The 23,090-nt window shown below is 37.6% G+C and overlaps 1 protein-coding gene across 1 annotated transcript in view; it reads right to left on the bottom strand.

Moving 5' to 3' along the window:
• LCP2 (lymphocyte cytosolic protein 2) overlaps positions 1 to 23,090 on the bottom strand; it is a 1,995,233-nt gene that overhangs the window by 341,859 nt on the left and 1,630,284 nt on the right. Inside the window, exon 10 of the mRNA XM_044084497.1 lies at positions 8,448 to 8,534. Within this exon, the coding sequence (XP_043940432.1) occupies positions 8,448 to 8,534 (87 nt within the window). The remainder of the gene's footprint in view (positions 1 to 8,447; positions 8,535 to 23,090) is intronic.

Here is a 23,090-nt window from a genome sequence, read left to right on the forward strand (position 1 = left end):
CACGGTAAATGAAATCCCAAAATTTTGTGGTACCTTTCAAATAGGTCAGGAATTCAAGGAATCTATCCTTACTAGCCGTCCACAAAATACAGATGTCATCTAAAAAATGCTTATATAAAGACCAACAGTCTCTGAATTCACTGTTAAAAACATGTGTGTTCCCACCAAGTCAATATTCCAATATTTTTCACTACATCTACAAAAACCTTAGAAAACTTTGAATATTTTAATATACAAATCAAATTATCAACATAATCTTTAACCATGTCATGGCATCTCTGACAATTCACACCATGATGTCTGACTCCCCTAACATTTTCAGAATATAAAATTTTAATGTTGGTTGTATTCCATTTCAACCTGATGAATTTTCCTAATGGTAATGATGGTATCAAATAAGGGGATGACAGCTGTCAGCATGAGGAAAAGTATTTGCTGCTGCTTATTTTCTAAGCATTTTAAATTAAATCCCAAACTTTTCCTTTACCGTCCAAAAAATTGACCTTGTCTTTACAAATCTCAGCAGAAAATCTAATCCCCCACTAATTATCATTCAACATTTCAACAAACTTAACCAAATTAGTCTCAACACAACATAAATACTACATATCATCAGTCTATATATCTAGATGATGCATAAATTGACCAGTGTTAATACATCTTCAAAATGAGAAATAAAAATATTAGTCTATGCCAGGCAAAAAGGGAGCCCCATAGACAAAAAGACAAAAAAAATCCTAATCCACTCCCCATGAAGGCATTATTGACTGACCTATAAATCTGAATATAAATCCATATGCTGTGCAGAGGATAGCTGACTGGCTGTCTGATAGAATCTCTATGGTCAGAGTCACAGTTGCCACATCTGAAAGTAAAAAGCTGCCAGTGGTGTACTCCAGGGCTCACTATTGGCTCCTTTCCTACTTGGCGTCTATTTCTCAGGTTTTCATAGGTTCATAGAAGAGTACTAGGCTAACAGCTTAACAGCCCTTACAAGCCTAGCCAATATAACCCAGTTCTGCCCAATATATGGCTCCAAAGAGAAGGAGGATGGCATGGGTTTGTGCCCATGCCTTGAGCATCTTACAGATTACTCCTGCCCATAAGGAACATAGGCGCTACCACAGGAATGAATTTGCGATTTCCCATCCATTGATATAAATTGCATTTGAGGAGGGACAGAGAAGGGCTGCACTTAATGGGAATAGGAGGCCTATTCCAAAGAAGGGACAAATATCTGTCTCTCCAGCATTTTTTGTTTTGAGTCACTTATTAAGTTTATATCCCTAGATCAGGCAACTGTTATGCTGTTTCACTTATAGATGTGTAGCAGCTCCATCAGGGCTGGATTTGTGCATGCCTTGTAGGTCAGGCACAGATCAGCCCTTAATAGTCTGTAGGAGACAGAGTAAAGGGATAGGGCTTTTATTCTGTACACATAGGACATGTTGTTTACAGCCTGTATTTTCTTTGTGAAGAACCACTGAGGTCACTCCAGCTGCTGTAAGTGCCTAGTCAACTACATGCCAATATGGTGTATTGTACTTGATTATTGGTCTAATGAAGGCTGCGTACACTGGGACAATAATTTCTTTGAATCTGGATGTCATACAGTTACTTATAAGTTGTGCCACATAGGAGGACTTCCTCACTACTGTGTTCACATGACGGTCACATTTCAGGCTATTATCTCTCTGTTCACCTAGATCTCTCACCTCCAAGTCTAATCTTAGAGGTGAGTTATTGATGTTGTAATATGCACTAGTACTTGACTTCCCAAAGGGTATGATAATGGATTTTTTCACATTAGTTTTAGGCCATGGTTCTGGCACCAATCATTTGTCTGATCTAGTCCCTCCTGAAGGATATCTACATCATTCAGGGGGATCAGTGATTGCCCCCAGCTTGCAGTTATCTGCAAACTTTATCATTCAGTGGCTTTCTACATTAGCCTTAAATTCAGAGAAATATACTCTGAACAGAACTGGTCCCAGCACTGAGCCCTGTAGTATATAAGTTTCATTTTTGGAAATATGAATGAAGAGAACTGGAATAGTTAGGAATGATATTTTTTCACATTAATTTTATTGTGACTTTTCGGGGTTTTCAGGGTTGGAGACAGTGAAAAGGTGGAAGGCGAAAAGATTGAACATCATTTACACCATTCATTCCACTCATTGGCTAAATAATGACATTCTCCCTAGAAGGCAATCCACTGAGGTACTAGGGATAATAAAGTTTCAAGACTTTTTTCCCAGTCCAAGTATCCTGCTGGTATAATTCTGTTAGTTTTATAGTATTTGCACTAGAATACTGTCAATGGTCTTGACCAAATCTAGACACGCTGTATGTACTGCAGCACCACTACTCATTGGTTTGGTGACTTTTTCAAACAAATTAACAAGGTTAAATAAGCAGGACATGTCTTTCACTAAGGTGATCTGATGAGGGTAAAAGATTAAGAAATGTTCAATGTTCAGATTAATGTAGTCTCAGACAATAAGTGAAGTACCTGGTGCCCTGCCCAAATTTTCACTAGTTAATATGAATAACACCTCTGGTCTCCCATGAAAGGAGACCATTGGCTTAGTAGAACTAACCAGGTCAACAAAGAGTAAATAAATAAATAAATAAATCCATCCCATAGTGTTATAGATCTTCTTTCTATTATCCTTCCTCTGGTTGCTGCGCTCCCTGCTCTGGAGCTGGACACTGATACTCAACCTGTGTTGCAGTCTGTCCCTGCACCAAATAACTGCTATCTCCCATCTGGACTCCAATATATTATAGGGAAAAGTAAAGAAAACCTCTAACAGCTCCCAAAGAGACACTTTGTTACTGAAAGACAAAGAAATACTCAACCTGTGTTGCAGTCTGTCCCTGCACCAAATAACTGCTATCTCCCATCTGGACTCCAATATATTATAGGGAAAAGTAAAGAAAACCTCTAACAGCTCCCAAAGAGACACTTTGTTACTGAAAGACAAAGAAATACTCAACCTGTGTTGCAGTCTGTCCCTGCACCAAATAACTGCTATCTCCCATCTGGACTCCAATATATTATAGGGAAAAGTAAAGAAAACCTCTAACAGCTCCCAAAGAGACACTTTGTTACTGAAAGACAAAGAAAGTATGTATTGATATTGAAACACACAAACTGTTATCTAATGGCTGGAATGATCCATGTTTAGATACTTAAGCCTCCCAGACAGGTTTGCCAGCAGCCATACCTTTCTCAAAAGCCTTTCTTCTCTATCTAGCATTGTTCCAAGTACTACTTATAACCCCCTTATTCTCTCTTTTTTCACTCTTAATATCAGTCTGTAACTGGGCATCCCCCTCTAGCTACATAGTATCTGACCCTTTGGTCTTGTTTTAAACTTAGTTTATTACTTAATACTCATCCCTTACTGCTAAAACTCCTTACCTTATCTACATTGTTCTTTAGCTTGCCTTTCTCTGCTCCTAGCTTTCTCAGACTCTCTATACTCCTTCCATCCTTGCACTAGCCATTTCCTAATACACTCGCTTCCTTTGATATCCTGTCCATCTTGCTATCAGTGCCCAAACCTGTGGCTAACCTCTCACACTCCTAGACTTACCTGCTGGATTTTCCTACTTTGCTGATTGTCTTCATCCACACTCTGCTCTCCTGTCTCTACCCACTCCGTTCACCCTCCGGGCTCACTCCGCTCCCCTACCCTGCCCCCAATTCCCACCCACCCCCAGTGGTCCTACATTTATATCTCAGATAGACACACCCCCAACCAATCGGACATAATCTCCTCATTATCACACCCTCCCCTCTCACCTCATACCACACCCAGCTTTCTCAAACCCATCCTTCACACTACCTCTTAAAGTCATAATACTACCTTACTTTCTTCTTCTTTCTATTCTTCTTCATCTCTCTTACTTCCCTAATATACACAATGTGTACATTATCTCTCCCAATATACCTTCAAATAACTATCTGTTTAACACTCTTACCTCCTCTTGTAACTACTTATCTCCTAACCTCCTATGAACACCCACTTCACTCTTCTCTTGTGTTGCCCTCTAAGTATACCTCTACACCTACCTCACCTTTTACACCAGCCACCTTAAATCTCACTACCAAACCAAACTACCTATTTACCAAACATCTCAAACTTGCTTACTTTAAGCTTAGCAAACAAAAACATAAAAAATATATTGACATCTTACATAAACAATTCCAGCTTCAATATTTCTTATTTCCCCAATCACTATTGGATGGGGACATTCACCCTAACCCTGGCCCAAATAGCACAAACACCAATAGTTGCATTAAACAAGACAAAGCTTCTCCCATAACATCAAACACACATACCAACTCTCTTACTATAGCTCATCTTAACATATGAAGCATTTGCAACAAAATCTCTCAACTCCATGCCCTTTTAGATGTTCACCATTTTGATATCTTATGTTTATCAGAAACATGGCTAAAACCAACCATTAAGGATAATGAAATTACCCCTCCCGGGTATAGTATCTTTAGAATGGACCGTAAAACCAAAAAGGGAGGTGGAGTAGCAATTCTCTACAAAGCACAACTACAAATTAGTATAATAAATCTTAACCTTCCTCTAGACAATAATGCAGAAGTAATCAGCTCAAAACTTCAAATCAACCCTAGTAAAGCTATTAACATAATTTGTGTTTATCTCCCCCCAGGAAATAACACTAACACTTTAGAATGTATCCTTAGCTTTCTGTCAAACAACCTCCCCCAAGAAACACTAGTTCTAGGTGACTTTAACATTGATTGGTATTCCTGTAATAATATTAACCCTACATCCCACATAAACCTATATGGCTTCACTCAACTCATAAACTGTCCAACCAAAACTGTTAAATCCAACAACCATGAATCTATCCTAGACTGGATTCTGATTAATACCCCCCAACAAACCTACCAGTCTGGTACCCTCCCAGATGATCTAAGCGACCACTGTATAACTTATGTCATTAGACACAAAATCAACCTAACCTTACCTGCCACCCTTAGAACACTACGAACAAAAAAGCATTTTAACTCTGAACATTTTCAAGCTGATCTAAAACGTTGTAATTGGTCCTCACTAAAATATCTTCCTCTTAATGATGCAGTAGAATACTTTAACTCTACATTCTTATCAATTCTGGACCAACATGCCCCAACCCGTACCATCAGAACCAAAACAAAAGTAGTCCCCTGGCTAACTAACGATACTAGGCATAAAATTAAACTTAGAAACAAATCTTGGTCTAAATGGCGTACCACTAAAAATCTAACTGATCGTCAAAACTTTAGAGAGCTTAGAAACAGCACTAAAAGAGCTATCCTGACAGACAAAAAAAACTATTACCTTCAGTTACAGCACAACACTAATAAGGAACCAAAAAAATTCTGGACCAGTATTAACAATCTTCTATCTCCAGGTCATTCCATTACACCTAATCCCTGTGACTCTAACCCAGAGAACCCTAAACAAACAGCAAATGACTTCAACTCATTCTTCACGAATACTATCCAAACACTTGCTAGTCATCTATCTCCTGATACCTCTAATCTACTTCCACCTACATCAAATTCACCTCCTACCCTCCACTTACAACCTGTCTCTACCTCTTTTATCACATCACTGCTCCAAAAGTTAAAACCTACCACTCCCTCTGCAGACAAACTGCCTGCAGAATTCCTGCAGGTAGGTGCCAAAGCCTTAGCCTACCCTATTTCTATCCTGATTAATAGATCTATAGAAGAAGGAATCTTCCCCTCTATCTGGAAGATATCTCATATCATCCCACTACATAAAAGGGGAAACTCTAATGATTTATCCAACTTTCGACCAATTGCTCTCCTCTCACCAATCGCAAAAATCATGGAAAAATGTATTCACAAACAAATACTAAATCACCTTCTCAACAACAACCTACTTTCTAACTGTCAGCATGGTTTCAGACCCTCACACAGTACCACCACTGCTTTACTCTCCTTCACTAACTCCATTAACATTAACCGCAACAAAAACTATATATCATCCTCTGTCTTCATCGACCTATCCAAAGCTTTTGATATGGTGAATCATAAACTTTTACTACACATCCTACAATCTCTGGCTCTTGATCATCTTACCTTGTCCTGGTTTGCATCTTACCTAGAAAATCGTCAGCAGGCAGTACTTTGGAAAAATTCACTTTCTAATCTTCTACCTATCTCCTTAGGTGTACCTCAAGGCTCTATCCTAGGCCCTCTGCTATTTTCAGTCTTTATTAATGACCTTCAATCTGCTATCCCATATACTACCTGTATACAATATGCAGACGACTCAACTATAATCTGTACCGCTAACTCTCAAACTGAACTCCAGTCACTTACTCAAAAAGCTTTTAACACTGTAGAACAATGGTTCTCTTACCGCTGTCTACTCCTTAACCCCAAAAAAACCAAACTATTACTTTTTTCACCTACTCGGAAATCTACTCCACCTTACTTTACTCTTACGTCCACTGACGGAACACTCATCTCTCCTGACTTGACCACAAAACTATTAGGAATAACTATTGATAATAACCTCAACTTCGACTCTCACATCAATAACACCATAAAATTAGTTAATAAAAAAATAGGATCCCTCTACAGAATCAAACCTTTCCTAACACCTACAGCAAGGTCCACCATTGCTAGATCTCACCTAATCTCCACTCTTCTCTATGCTTCCCCCATTTACACTAATCTTTCCAAAAACAACATGAAGAAACTAGAAACATCCTATCATAACATAGCTAGATTCACTGCTGGATCTCCTTTTCGAACTCATCACTGCTTGAACCTAAAAGAACTAGGCTGGATAGAACTTCCTAACCAACTTATACTTCAACAGATCTTAATTGCTTATAAGATTCTATATCAGCCAACCAACACACCAATACTTTCTAGCCTTATTTCTCCATACAACAACCTGAAACAACTACGTTCTTCTAATAAACTTCTGATTAATATTACCAAACCTAACAATAATGCAGGTGACAGTTTATTCTCCAACTCTGTTGGAAAAGCATGGAATAAACTACCCTCTGATATCACTTCTTTAACCTCTTTCCAACTTTTCAAATACCAACTAAAAGTTTATCTCAATAAACACTGGCTTTGCTCCTGCACTAATCCAGACTAATGCTAACTCTTTTCTCTACCATTACCCTTGTTAACAACAACAAAAAAAAAAAAAAAAAAAAAAAAATTTAATTTTACAATTTACAATTTTATTTTTTATCTGTTTTATTTGCTATGATTCTTATGTAACCTTTAATGGAGCTTTTCTCCCCGGGCCTCTACTGAAAATGGACATATATCCAGTTGGACTAGCCCAGTCAACAAATGTAAAATAAATAAAATAAAAATAAAAATAAAAATAAATTATATATGAGGTTAGTGAGACTATTGGATCTATAGCTATTAGGTTCTATGTTTGGACTGCTCTTGTGTAATGACATAACAATGGATATTTTCCTGGTTTTGGTAGATTAACTATATAACCAATGAAAAGAGTTAAAAGTTGTTAAGTAGTTCAGATAGGCCATATTTGTACAGATTATCAGATAGCATGATATGCTATCACGGTCGAGGAATGAGGTGTTCTTAGCTTCTAAGTTTAATTTTCAATTAAAAAACAACTATGCATTGATTTGAGCAGGAAGGCATCAGACTTTTGTGGATATGACTCATTACTGCGGGGATAGTATATAAAAAAAAATTATAATCAATCCTGCTACTAGATAGTATTCAAAATAATTATTTTTTTCCATATTACATCTGGGCCAGTTCTAACTAGGCTTAAGACTAATAAAGAAGCACAGTGGAATGGATGCCACCTTATACATTAAGCCAAGTATCTGTAATAAATGGCTTTTTCACCACTTGAATGAAGTGCAAGAAAATGCTGAGTTTGCTTCATATGCACCTGACATTAGATATCAGAACATTACATAGGTCTAAGGGAGAACATGTCTTATCTAAAGGTTAAAGAAGGCAGACTGATTTCTGAGGTTCCTCAGTAAGGCAGAAAGAACAACAGTTACAGTGGCACTTTGTCCTGTAGTATTGTGTCATTACTTTAACTGAGGCATGAGAGCTCCAATAAAGGGGTGCAGAAACAAAGGCCTGCTAATCCAGCTCTACTCAATGGATTAGACTCAGTAGTGTTCAGCTTCTGGTACCGTTGATATATAGTCTGGGGTAGCTTATGCAAGCCGAACAGGTGGAGACTAAAAACATCTGTAGTACAGGAGATCCTTATGTTGAACTGAAACATAATTGCAGGGGTCATTAGAAAAGCAGCATGATATTAGTACATGATATTATTACATAGTCTAGATAGCTATATACACATGAACAAAATGCAAAATACCAAGAAAATACATGCATGTTTCTGGCCACAAACCTAATACTGGGGAATCTCTGTCACAGGCATTTGGAACTGATCGATCCAGAAGTGGCTTTTTACTTCTGTCAATTGATGGAGCAGGGGCTAGAAAAGAAAAACAACTATTAGCACATTGCAGACAATGTAGCCTTGACCAAAGTCACAATTTAAACTGATTTCACAATAAAAAGTTTAATATTGCACTTCCCATTTAAAGACAGAAATATGGCAGCTGCCTAAGAGTCGATGTTTTGAAAAGACTATACAGAAATACAAATGCTGCCTTACACTGGCTATGTTCATTGTGTTCAGAGCAATGTATGATGCAGCTATGATGTTGTAGGTTTCAGATATTAATATTTTTTTTCAAGTATTATTTTTCTTTTTGGAATGACCAATAGAATTTCTTAAGTAGTGAAATATGCCATGACACATCTTTCATTGTGGATACTAATCCATTTCATGAATCTCACTGTGTCTCCAGCAGTATGGCCTTCCACACTGTAGCATCCTATATGACTGACAGCTAAAGCAAAAGTGGCATGGTTGTGGCAGTTTAACTCTGGTAATGCACTACTTGATAGTTATGTTTTGTTTATTGCATTTATTAATATCAATGAAACACATTTTTTATTAATTAAAGTGTAACAATTACACTGGATAACCAAAATAATGGTTAACGAACTAAAACATTCTAGGCCCGGTACTAGTGCTTTAGTATGGTAGTTTATCAGGCCATCTAATAATTCAGTTCTGTTTTTTTTTTTTTTAATTTCTTCAAGTGTTGAGAGTTTTTCATACAATGATAGGAATAGGCCCCCCTTCCTAAATGAGGGTACATCGTAAGTTCATTAAATTAGTACTTCTGTCTTTGATTTTTGCTATCTGTGCTCTGAACCCGGAATTGCCTCCTTCTGAACTTTATATGGAGTTACTTGTATTGTAATATATATAAGTATGCTTGGAAAGTATTTTAGTCGCTCCTACTGCTATTGGAAAAAAATTACAATTACAAGGTAGACTGCTAAATCTGAAGGACGCAGCTTCCATTGAATCAATGCAATTGTACATATATGTTGTTGACAATAGTACACTCTGATAAAATGGGCTAAGGAGATCATGCAACTGGGCTGAATAAATAGCTTGTGTAAATCTTTCCTTATTATTTCCAGAGATTAAAATAAAGGCTTATTCTCTTGGCTGCTATAATGCAGTGTCTAGCAAATGAACAATGAATGAACAATGAATGAATTTCTTCAGTGTGCCTTTTTTGGCACTCTCTACCCCAACAATCAAACTCTTTCCTCACCCTACTGACTTATTCAGTCCTCAGTCAGTTGGCTGTAGCCATATTGCAACAGGTGTAAGAGATGAGCTAAGGTGGGTTGTCACTTACTGGTGGCTTGGATTTTTTTTTTATTCTCTACTCACTGTTCTGCTTTGGGACTTGTGAGCAATAATATCAGTGTGGAACTTGTCTGTACATGATCTGCTGATGTACCTCCCATACTTTCAACAAGTCTAGAGCTCATAACTGGAAATCCCATCCCTTAGCCTAGGATAGGTGGGAGACAGCAAACTACCACTTACTGACATCTACTCAGCTGACTCTTTAGGGACCAGGCCTGCTGATTGCATCCAAACCTCCTAGTTACAGTCAGCGCCACACCCCTCATCTCCATGGAACTGTCTTTTTCCTAGTCTGCCTTTATTTTACAACATGGCTTTGTAGATTCCTGCAATCTGACTGGCTAATAATCCCTGTAATTTGGACATCTGTAAGACAACAGAACCCAAGTTAAATAAAATAACGATATAGCAAAATCAAAGAACTAGATTTACATTTGATAATGAAAGTACCATTTACTCCTATAATAACCAGGACAAAATTATGATAAACAGAGTACATGTTCCATTATCTGGTCTGAAGTTTACTATTTTAGCTTTTAGAGAAAAATAAACACAAATGGGTTTTCAATGAAATAGTAAACACATTCCATAGCAGCAAAATGACATGTCATATTTAGGTAGTCTCTTTATGTTCTTCACATGGATACCTATCATTTGTATACAAATCCTAGTAAATATTGGCTCATTTTTCATAATGACCCAAAGTGCAAATAATTCAGCATGACTTCACTATTTCTCCACTGAATAATTCACATTTCATCTTGCACAATAATTTTATTTCACACCGATTATCACTTTACTCACCCCATACATAAATTACCCTTATCTTTAACAATGGAAAAAATCTTTCTGTTTTTTTTTTCTTTTTTTTTACTAGTGTGTGTATGTCTGTGCATGCTCATGGAAAGATTGCAATGGGTTGCACTCTATACTGCAGGCAGCAACAAGCTGAACTGTATTACTGTGGCTATCATTAATGCATTTATTGATTTGTTTGATCACAATCTAACACATGAGGTATACAATGTCAATAAAGTGGCTGTAATTAGAGGGACCATCTGTGTGTGTGTGTGTGTGTGTGTGTGTGTGTGTTTGCATTTCTGCATATGTCCTCTCTTTAATTTCTCCAGTTGTTTTGGGTTTATAATACTGTGACAGGAATGGGCCCCCTTCCTAAATCAGTGTGCAATAAGAGTTCATGAAATTAGTATTGTTTCAGTCTTTGATGTTAAATAAGAGTGCTGCTATCAGCAGCCCCAATGTCCCCAGAATTGCCTCCTTAGTATGTTTATGTGAAAAATCAGGCCTGTCTTCAATGTTGTAAAAAAATCCTCTGTTTTGTGCACACGATATATATGCATATGTGTATGTGCTTACAAGAATTTGCTATGTGTATCTTTGTATCCAGATGTATGTATGTGGCGATTTTGATGCCCTGTGCCTCTTAGGCATATGATCACTTCTGCAGTGTCTCTAAGCCTCATACTATTTGTACTAAATTAGGGAAGCACCTGCAAGCAGAGATTGTGAACCTAAGCATCTTGTACTGGAGCTGTCATAGCTGCGGTTAGTAACAACAACAAAAAATACCCAAAAGAGTAGTTAGTTCCTCTGCATAGTTAGAATGGTTTCCATATTAATCATTGCTACTCACAGAACTGCAGAATTTATTTGCATCTGGTTGTTGTTGAGTGAAATGTCTTAAAAATATGTCCTGTCCTTAATAATGACAGAAGACATATTTTATGTGGTTGATATGTGAAAGATTAAAACTCTTATTACTAATGAATGGGACAGGCAGACATCTGTTTAAACATTGCTTTGTTTTACCAGGTTATGAAGGATACTACTTGAAGAAAGTTATTAGCTGAAAGTGGTTGAGAGGGAATTACTTCCTATACTGCAAAATCTGTATGACAACATAGGGAATATTTTGTCTGAAGGAGAGTGGAGACTAAAGCTTCCCATGTCAGCAAGTGCAGGTGTAAAGTCCTTCATTTAAGGCCAGACTTCTTGGCTGTTTGGGGTTTTGAAATCTACTTGCCCTGCATCAGTTGTTGGCTTATTTATTTATCTATTTCTCACCTTTCTAATATTTTTTCTTTTAAAGGCACTGGAATAGGAAGTAAGAAAATAAATGTTGAACAGAACATAATAATGCAAAACAAATTATTAGTATTATGGATGAGCAAAAATATTTATTTCTGAAAAGTAAACAAAAACAAAATTCTCTTACAATTTCATCTAGCAGTTTATGGTCTGCAGATCAGTTTGCTTTATTTTTCAACTTCATTTACATTTACCACATTTAAGCATTAAATGATGCCTTGGTAGGTAATACTGTTAACCCTAAGAGTAATTTGTGAGAGCAGATATCACCAGATTTCAAAAATCCTGCAATATCACATACCACAATGATTTTGCAAATATAATACACATTTATTGAATAGATACTGAATAGACATATTCAGCAAAAGTATTCCTTTGAACCACTATATTATGAATTATAGTTCATTATTCAAGCTTCCAAACAGAACTCTGCATGTGGACATGTTTGTGTATGTTTGTGCGTGTGTGCATGTGTGCAAGTGTGCTTGTGTGTGTTTATGTACTTCAGTAATGCAATTTGTGTCAGTTCTTCTTACACACGCATACATGGGCTGTAGATTATTCTGAATGGTGTTTTGTGCAGTTTTATTCAGTGCTGTGTTTTGTTAGTGAGATTTATTTTAGCTTCTCTGGGTCTCCTAACCATGTAGCCAATTGCCAGGATGAGTACCCCATTTATTAAGACAAGAGCCAGTAATTGCATGGCCTTCAGATAACCATCAGGAAATTTTCTTTTCAAAGCCTCAATTCCCACACTGTGTGCAACATAAGCACTTGGAGGAAGGTCATGTAGTTAATGCAGCATGGACTCCAAGGTCATTCACTGAATTTGGTATGGGTTATCACCTGCATTGTGTATAATGTAACTCCTCAGACAGCCCTGCCTTCGCACCTCAAGTAGATGGATCCCACTAGGTCACTAGTCTCCAGGTGACTTTCATTAGTGGGAGATACACCCAGAAACATGTCTCAGCCTTGTCCCAGGAACAAACAAGCAGATAATGTGTCTTCACTCCTGACCCTCTTCTACTACCCTAGCGGGTTACTCCAGCAGAGTTTGTTTGGATCATAGTAAGGGTTCTATCCACCTATGCTATGGAGTCAGTGCACTGCTTACCTGTTAGTTTCATTAACAGTTTTATGATACTGGTGTTTCTAAACTTATAGTTGTTTTGTAATATTGGCATGCACAAGCTTTTTTTTCAGTCAGACTAATTCTTACAGATAGTTTAGGATATATTCTTCTAAACAATGTGGTGCTTCTTACTCTGTGCAATAGTAGTGTGTCAAGATGAAAAATTTAACTGCATGGCTTGAACAGCAATAGGAAAATTAAAAAAGTCACAAAGGCAGAAAAAGCAACAACCAAAAAACGCTCAGAGAAGGTCAAAGCAATAGCGTATAATTAGTTTAATATCCGCTTTCGTCAGTAAAACTTCATCAGAAAACAATGAACCTAAGCACAGCTAGTCTTAAATAGATGAATCAATTAATACGTCACATGATTAAATACTTAAAACTTTAAAATTTAAGCATATATTAACAGACATGTGCAAATGTAAAAAAACACAAATAGAAAATGTACTTATACCATTAAAACAAAAATTTAAATGAAAAACAAAATAAATAATGAAAAAATGGTAATAATAATTAATCTAACAAACTGTTAATATTGTTGTGTTTTGAGATGGTCAATTTACGCTGTTTTAAAAAACATTTCACATTGACTGTACCATTTAAACCTGGTGGGTTGTCTGACAACAATCTAACCTGCCATAATGTTTCTCGCTGTTCAACATAATTTTTAAAATCCCCTGCTCTTTTGTCATTTCTACAAATTTCTAAAACAGTAAACAGAAATTTCTTAAAGTTGATACAAGACAATGAATGTCTATATAAAGCGTTGTTAGAATTTTTTATCTTGATGGCATAAAGGTGCTCTTTAATACGCTCACCCAAGCTTCTTGTGGTCATACCCACATAGAAAGCTGGGCAAACACACAAACACAATATAAACAAGCCCACGGCTTGTGCAGTCAACGTATCCAGGTACTTCTAAGATTTTTTCAGAGGTAATGACATTTATGCATGGTCCCTCAGAAATGAAACGACACACTGTACAATTGTTACATCGAAACATTCCTTTCTTATTAGCTGTTGGTGCCGAACTAACAGTACTATGTCTTTCTAAAATCATTTTTAATGTGTTATTTTTACGAAACACAAAGTTAGGTTTTGCACCAACAACTTTAAAAATATCTTGATTACCTTGAATGACTTTCCAGTTTTGTTCCATGATAGATCTTAATTGAAAACAGTCAGAACTCATATCAAAGGAACAGTAATGATTAGACGTGTTGTAGCTGCTTGACTGAATGTCAGCAACATTGTTTTTGACAATACCCTTAGATAATATGGGGGGAAAAAAAGTCGCCCTTTTGTTATAAATCTCCTGTCCAGTGTCCATTAGGAACTTTTCGTCATGTCCTCTTTGTACAAATAACTGGACAATATAATGAAATTCATTTATGACGTCAGTCTCCCTGGTAGTCATACGGCTAGCTCTTATGAACTGTCCCCTTGGAATATTTTTGATGATGAATTTAGGGTGACCACTGATGTAATGTAGGTACCCATTTGTGAAAGTTTTCTTTCTATGTATTTTACTTTGAAAAACATTGTCAGTGATGTCCCACCAAACATGTACATCTAAATAACATACAGATAGTCCAACGTCACCAAGCGTGAATTTGAGAAACCCTGACAAAGTATTTGTTTCATGTATAAAACAATCCACAGTTGCCTTATTTCCCTCAATAACAAAAATTAAATCATCAATGTACCTGCCGAAAAAAACTATGTTAAAATGTGCCTGCAAGATGGGTAAAAATTCCCCCTCCCACCATGCCATAACCAGATTGGCGTAGGCTGGTGCTGCTGGGGAACCCATCGCAACTCCACGTTTTTGTCTGTAATATGTGTTATTGAAAAGAAAAAAATTATTTTCCAAAATAATGTCCAAAAACCTACAAATTAATGAAATTTGTGAATTGTTAAAAAATTTCCCTTTTGTTAAAAAACTGCGTACCGCCTCTACCCCTTGGTCATGGGGAATACAAGTGTATAAAGAGTTGACGTCTAGGGTAAAAATAATGTGTTTTGAAGGTTCAAAAATACAACTCTTGTTAAAAATTCTCAACTTTTCTAGAAAGTGCCAGGAGTCCTTAATAAAGGATGCCTGATGTTCAAGTAATGGACCTAAAAGAGCATCAATCACTAAAGAAATTCCTTCAGTGACTGAATGAGGTGATGAAACGATAGGACGCAAAGGAGGATTTAAAACGTCCTTGTGGGTTTTGGGAATCCCAAAAATAATACCTATCTTAGGATTATCAACCACACAAAAATTGTATAAATCAAAACTAATTTCACCACACATTAAGGCGTCATATAAATGTGAATGCACTGTACTGAAACGTTTCAAAATCTCAAAAAACGCAATCGGTTCATATTCACAATTGTTCCCAAGAACTTCTAGCATCTTCTGGTTGTACCCATCATGGTCCATAACAACAATGTTTGAACCTTTGTCACTTTTCATAAATCTAAGTGACGTAGTTAGATTTTTTAAGTGCTGTAAAGCCTTTCTTTCTGCATAATTTAAATTGTCATGAAAAAAGTTCTTCTTTTTAAACAGTGAACTAACGTCATTAATACATAACTGCTCATACGCTTTAATGGTGTAATGTAAGTTAGGTGTGTAACTGGACGGTTTGTTAAGTACCTTAGAATTATCAGACAAATCATGCAGTAAATAAGACAAGTTTAATTTTCTTGTAAATTTCTTAATATCAATAATAGTTCTTCCATAGTTAGCTCTCTGGGTGGGTATGAAATTTAAACCGTATTTTAACACAGACATTTCTACAGTAGAAAAAGAAATCTCAGTTAAGTTAATGATGCCAAAGTCATCCAAAGTGTTGCTTAAGCCTCGTCCCCTGACGAACTCGACCCCAAAAAAGTCCTACTTCTTGTAAGTACATTGCTTTTACTAATGTTATTTGACCCATTCTTCTTAGAAGGGCCGTCAATAACTGCAGTCAAACATTTATCTTTTCCAGTCCTGTTAATAGTCCCAGGGTCCACAAATTTGTCGGTAGAATTACTAAGTTGTTGATTAATAGTAGTAATAACGTCATGATCTGATGTCTCATCAGGTTCGTTCCCTAAATTTGAAGAACTCGTAGCTGTTGTTAAGGGAGGAAAAGAGACTTCGTATTTAGAACCACTGCTCTTCGTAAATGCTGATAAATTCTTAGCGCTATCAAAAGAGCGCTGAAATGGTAATGCACCAGGATATTTAGGCTGGTTGTTAAAGCTAGACTTTGATTGTTGCGATGTAGAGTTACGAAAGCTGGGTGCAAAATGGTTATAGGCAGTTTTATTATCATACACAGCAATGTCACGGTCGAGTTTTGACCGTTTCCTATTCGTGACTTCATTGACGTGAAGTTCAAGTTCGTTAGTTAAAAAACCAAGAATTGATTTAAATTGGTCCCCAGAAAGCCGGCTCTTAATAAAAGCCTCAGCTTCCCTAATGTCTTTTGTAAGTAAAGACATCTTGTGAACATTGTTGTCAATAAGTAACTTAAGGAAACGAATACCAGCCTCATTAAAAAATTCAGTCAGTGTGCTAAACATCGGGTGTCCCAAGTTAATCCCGTTTGGGCATTTAAAAAAACGGAGACCCTTAGGAACCACACCAAGATCAATGCATTTTAAGAAATAGTGATTTTCGATTTCCAAAGATTTGTACCTTCTTAGTAGTTTTAACAGCAGTTCCCGTTGAGCGTTGATCTCCCTGCTGTTAATATCCGTTGAATCACGGTTGACTCTATGAAACGGGTTGCTTTCCCTGTTAAGCAACTGAATGCAGCTGGCGTTGTCAGCAAGATTGACGCTAAAAGGGTTACTCGGTTTCCCAATCGGGCAGCCAAACTTCCCACTAGTCAGCTACTTAATTTTCCCATAGTTCAGATAAGTTATAGATATCACAGTATCGCAGCAGTTCTTAAAACTAGTAGCTTATTTGTGCTTTCGCTACAAGATAGTCATTTAAAATTTTCTCAGCTCAGTAAGCAATCTATTTCAAAACATTCCTGTAAATGGAAATTTTATATTTTGCTATGTCTAATCTAAAGATGAAGGAGATTTATACAGTTTAGTCTTTTTAAATATATATATTCGCTAGGCAATCCACTTCCAGACTCCTCTGAAAATTTTAGTTTTACAATTATTGTATCTAGCCAGTTGAAAACTGAACAGGTGAATGAAACGATCCTCAGATATGTAAGCAACATTGGAATATCAACATCAACAAAATGGGTTTTCTAAGAATTTTTAAAAATAACCACAAGGCAAAAGTAAGAAGATTCAAAGTAAGATTGGATCATTGATAAAGATGTCTTTCATGAAGAATCAGGGTGCCCATAATAACATTCAGTTTAGGTCTCCTTCCCCAAGACTGTGCATATTTTTTGCACATGCCTAACATCATGGACTCTTTTAAGTAGTCTAGTATGCTGTGGATGCCCGTTGCTCAACATTTGTAGTTACCTCATAAAATGTAGCTTTCATTATAACATTTCTATCTATGTATTATTATTATTATCATTATTATTATTATTAATAATAATAATAATAATAATAATATTATTATTATTAATAATAATAATAACATTATTATTATTATTATTATTATTATTATTATTATTATTATTATTATTATCATTAATAACACTATTATTATTAGTTATTAAAATATAAATCTTTCATTATAACATTGTTATTTATGTAAGAGGATTTGGAAGATAAACCTTATGGACTTTTGGTGATACTTATACACTATAGCCTAGCAAATGCTGAATCAAAACATAAAAGACTGGGTCCCCTTGCATGCACAGTCTCACAGTAGGCTCCAGACTACAATCAGAATACATTTTATATGACTGAGGCTGAAATAAAACAGCCATCACACAATGAGTAGAGTATGGCACTCTTAGAACCCTGCACCTTAAGCAGTTTTATTCCTCTTCAAAAGTGATACATCATGAATATGATTAGCATATGACACAGATACTCTTAATTTTAAAAGGTATATCCTACATGCAGTATGAAAATGCACAACTTGTTTATTTGAATATATGGTCAGTTTCTGCTGGTCTACATTATTTAATTTTAATGTGTCTTTGACCTTATTTGTCACAGATCTTTGCTCCAGGCCACCTCTACAGAGAACTTCTGTTGCCTATGTAAACTTTCCTGGTTAAAGCTTAATAATTCAATAAGAAAGATGTATTCATTAAGAAAGACGTAGCACCAGAGTAATCCATCAAATCAGGTAGATGGGTTTTGAGGGCTATGTTCAGTTTAATATTGTCTAAATGCTAATAAATATTTTCTGTAATTGTCTGTAGATGTCAGCAGCAGAAGGACAATGGGCTAGTGTCCAGTGATGCAGAAATTAAGAATGTTAGCCTCAGTCTTCTTTGAAGGCATCATATTTAATAATGTTTTAGCAAACTGATAGTTAAAGTATTTTTAATTTGGGTAGATGCATCCTGTATAAGAAGCAGAAGTCAACAGTTTGCATAAATAGACATTATTTGTAGTTAAGGAGAAATGGGGTCTGAAGGATAAAAGATGACAAGTTATAATTTAGATAAGCAGATGCACACATAAATCACTCTGAAAGATATTATGCCTTTTATTTTAAAACATGTATTACTGCACTTGAGCTCAAAACCAGTTTGTTTTACATTAAGATGTTTTGCACTCTGGTGGGAGCAGAGGGCTGATTCAACCCATCCAAGGTGGGAACTGCTGGTGGAAGGCTTACTGTGTGTTTATCTGATTGGCCTGAGGGCTTAACCATGTAGAAGTCTTTAATCCTGCTGATACAAAAGCCTCTCATTTGTGCATCACACAAACTCAGTTACTTGTGCCTTGTGTATAAGCAAACCTCTCCAGTTTAAAATCCTCTACAGGAAATGCTCTCCATAGTCTACCAATGTTCACAGCTGTTCAAACAGATGCCAGTTTGTGCTGAGGGCAGCAGCACTGCAGGTCCTCTAATAGTATACTACTAAAGACTCTCACTTAGACCTTTAAGTGACTCTCCCCTACTCCTGCCCATTTATTAAGGATCTAGTATAATGGATAGGATTTTCCCTGTCATCTCTGTTTCTGGCCTTGTTGATATATCTAACCTGTGGTAGTGTAGTAACTGCCTCATGTTCCCTGACAACCATTTAATTTTAGAACAGACAAGCACAGTGTGTGAGAGATGTAGATACACAATATAATTGGAGGCAAAACTCTAACATACACACATGAAAAATGCAAACAAGGTTGTTAGCGTTACACTCAAAACACTCACTACTAAACTACTAACACTAAAAAACAAAAGCATAGACCTGCATATTTGGAGGTACTCAGTTGCAATTTACCCAACCTCCAAGACCTCCTAAAAGCATCTCTCAGTGGCCCTGCACACACTCAAAAAAGACAGCATCTCACAAAATACATAACTCTGAAAATCATAGTAGCCCTGCTTCCAAGCCCATAAGGCAACACACCATGCAGTCAAACATTCTAGTTATTGGGGGATTACATTGAAAGACATGCTGATGCCCCCCTTACCAGGCTAAATAAGGAGAAGATCACAGTGAGCTGTCTGTCTGGAGCCAGGATCTGCCAGATGATGCCTGCACTTAGGTCTTTAAACCACAAGTACCAGTATGACACCATCATAGTCCATGTGGGCGTAAATGAACTAAGACATACCTCACTAGGTTATATGAACAGAGACATGATGGAGCTCTCTCAATATGTGTCCCAGGTGGTTTGAATCTAGCCTTGAGTAGCATTCTACCTGCACCAATGATGATGCCACAGTACCAGCAAAAAACGATAGACTTCAAAAATTGGCTTTGTTTCTGGTGTCAAAACAAGGGAGAATCCAGCATCTGTCAGCCTGGGTAGACATGACTGATTGCTGCATTATTTTAAAATCTGCACTTAAAGTTACATTTTAGTCGAATTTGATCGAAAGTTTGCTTGTTTGTTTGTTTAATTTAACTGTGGAGGCTGCCCACTAAAGTGTGCTAGCCTGTGTAACTAATTTATCACTGTTTCTGCATTTTCTGTGTGTTTCTACCAAAAAAACAAAAAAATAATCCTTGTTTTCCTGCCTTCCCCGACTAGTTTAGACCAGTTTACAGGCATTGCTGTATTCTGGGCTGTGGTGTAGTTCCTGTGTTGTCCATTACCTTACTTGGATAGAAGGAAGTTTCTTTGCTCACCAGTGGGAGTGGGGAGCCTTGAGCAGCCTACCTGTCCTAGGGGGAAGTGACCTCAGCACAAGAAGCTGTAGTAATTGGTTGTTTTGGACCATTTCTAGCTCTTTTGTAGTTCACTGTTTAAAATCCGCCTCTGGGCGTTTTTTTCTGGCTATACTGCTCAGACAAGCTCCACGTGGGTTTACAGAGTGGTCCTAGCAGCAGGGAACTCAGAAAAGCGACTACCTTCTGGATTTAAATATCTTTGCTTTTTTTTCACTTGGAATAGCTTCTGTAGCTTACCTTGAACTAGCCTGAACTGTTTTTTAACTGATTGCTGCATTATTTTAAAATCTGCACTTAAAGTTACATTTTAGTCGAACTTGATCGAAAGTTTGCTTGTTTGTTTGTTTAATTTAACTGTGGAGGCTGCCCACTAAAGTGTGCTAGCCTGTGTAACTAATTTATCACTGTTTCTGCATTTTCTGTGTGTTTCTACCAAAAAAACAAAAAAATAATCCTTGGTTTCCCGCCTTCCTTGACTAGTTTAGACAGTTTACAGGCATTGCTGTATTCTGGGCTGTGGTGTAGTTTCTGTGTTGTCTATTACCTTACTTGGATAGAAGGAAGTTTCTTTGCTCACCAGTGGGAGTGGGGAGCCTTGAGCAGCCTACCTGTCCTTGGGGGAAGTGACCTCAGCACAAGAAGCTGTAGTAATTGGTTGTTTTGGACCATTTCTAGCTCTTTTGTAGTTCACTGTTTAAAATCCGCGTTTGCACAGCTTTGCGCGGTCGTGCGCATAGCAAACAAGGTTGAACTTTTTGTGGCTCCTCCAAGTCTGCTCTTCAAATTTTCCCTTAAGGAAGCTCTACTCTTAGTATAACCAGACTACTCACTGTATTATAAGCCTAGCACTTGTTCTCAATACTTCTCTACTAAGTAAGCACTCTCGTACTAATTAAAGCACTACATCTACTTACCACCCCATGTGAATATCCACTTCCTTTAAAGGTACACCACTCCCTTATACTGTTCTAGCATGTCGAGTGGTAGATTACTGGCGTCGTCTCCAGTTCAGCTGGTCAATCTGGGTATCTTGAGACAATGCTACAATTGCCTCATGTACACAGACAACCCTCTCCTCCTCCCAACAAACACAAATACATGTGAGAGATGCAACTATATAGCCAGACTGGAGGCTGAACTCTCTCAGCTCAGGGCTGGCATGACCAGACAGGAGGAGATGGCAACCACACACACAACAATCCCAGTCCCACATAGACCTACCACAACTGCAAACCAAACACATAAAAACACAAAGACATACTGGAGGCTCTAATAAAAACTTACCAAAACAACAGAGGCTCCCAAAGCAGACATCCAAAAATCCACCACCTCAAAACAAAACACATGCAACACATACTTCAATAAATCAGTGTGTCGACCAATCGCAGCCCTTAAGGCCAAACACCTTGCCTGATACACTAGTAATAGGTGACTCCATAGTCAGACACACTGATGTCCCACTGACCAGGCTGAACAAGGAGAAGGTGACTGTGAGCTGTCTATCGGGAGCTAGGATCCGCCACATAACACACGCACTCAGGTCACTCCAAAGCAAGTACAAATATGACTCCGTCATTGTCCATGCTGGTGTGAATGACCTGAGATGTACCTCCCTGGACTACATGAAAAGAGACATAGAGGAGCTCTCCGATTATGTAGCCCAGGCTGGTATGACCCTGACCCTGAGCAGCATCTTGCCCTCACCAAGAATGATACCACAATACAAAGACAAGATGATCAGCTTTAACAATTGACTCAAGTACTGGTGTCATTCTAAGGGGATCCAGTGTCTGTCTGCCTGGGATGATATGTTGGACAAGCCACGCTGCTTCAAGGGATGGCTTACACCTGTCACCACTGGGCTTCGGATATTGGCTAAGGCTCTTGCCACCCCATAGTGCCTTTTTAGGCATGGCTCAAAAGACAAACCCACCTCCTTAGAAAACAAAATGGAAAAAACTAAGGGTAATGCTGCTCAATGCCAGAAGTCTAAATCTCAAGATGCAGGCACTTGGTGCACTCCTCAGCATGGAGAACATCGTCGTCTGTGCAGTAACTGAAACCTGGTTCAAGGCTCCTGAGAGTACCCCAGCGCTACCAGGCTATACCTCGTACCATGCTTTTCGGCCCCCAAACCCAGGCCGAACCACAAAGGGAGGGGGAGTGTCCATATTCATAAAGGACACCCACACCTCCAAGTTAGTAGCAACACATGAAGCATCAGAGACCATACAGGTGCAACTAACCATAGGCAAAACTGCTATACAACTGGTAGCATGTTACAGACCACCCTCCCAATCTCAAGAACCCCACTCAGCCTTCCTGAAGACATTGGAGGATATGAATGTATCACAAAATACCATCATACTGGAAGACTACAACTACCCAAACATAGATTAGGTACATTATTCTAGCCCTAATACCCTAGCCCAAAGGTTCCTGGAATTCATAAATTCAAATGCACTGGAACAACTAGTCACCTCTCCCACCAGGGGAGATAATATACTAGACCTGATCATCACAAACATGGGGACAAAATGCTCCACACCGGAAGTATACCCCTCACTAGTGAGATCTGACCACAAACTAATCACCCTGGATATACATATCCCACCTCCACCCCCAGCACAAAAGACCACAGTGAAAAACTTCTCAAAAGCAGACTTCACTCTTCTTAAGACTGAGATGGTATCCTTTAAGCCCACTGTGCCAGTAGATACCATATCCCACAATGCCG

Source organism: Protopterus annectens, chromosome 9.part0 (genome assembly GCF_019279795.1).
Source record: "Protopterus annectens isolate FY-2018-M chromosome 9.part0, PAN1.0, whole genome shotgun sequence".
NCBI lineage: Eukaryota > Metazoa > Chordata > Ceratodontiformes > Protopteridae > Protopterus > Protopterus annectens.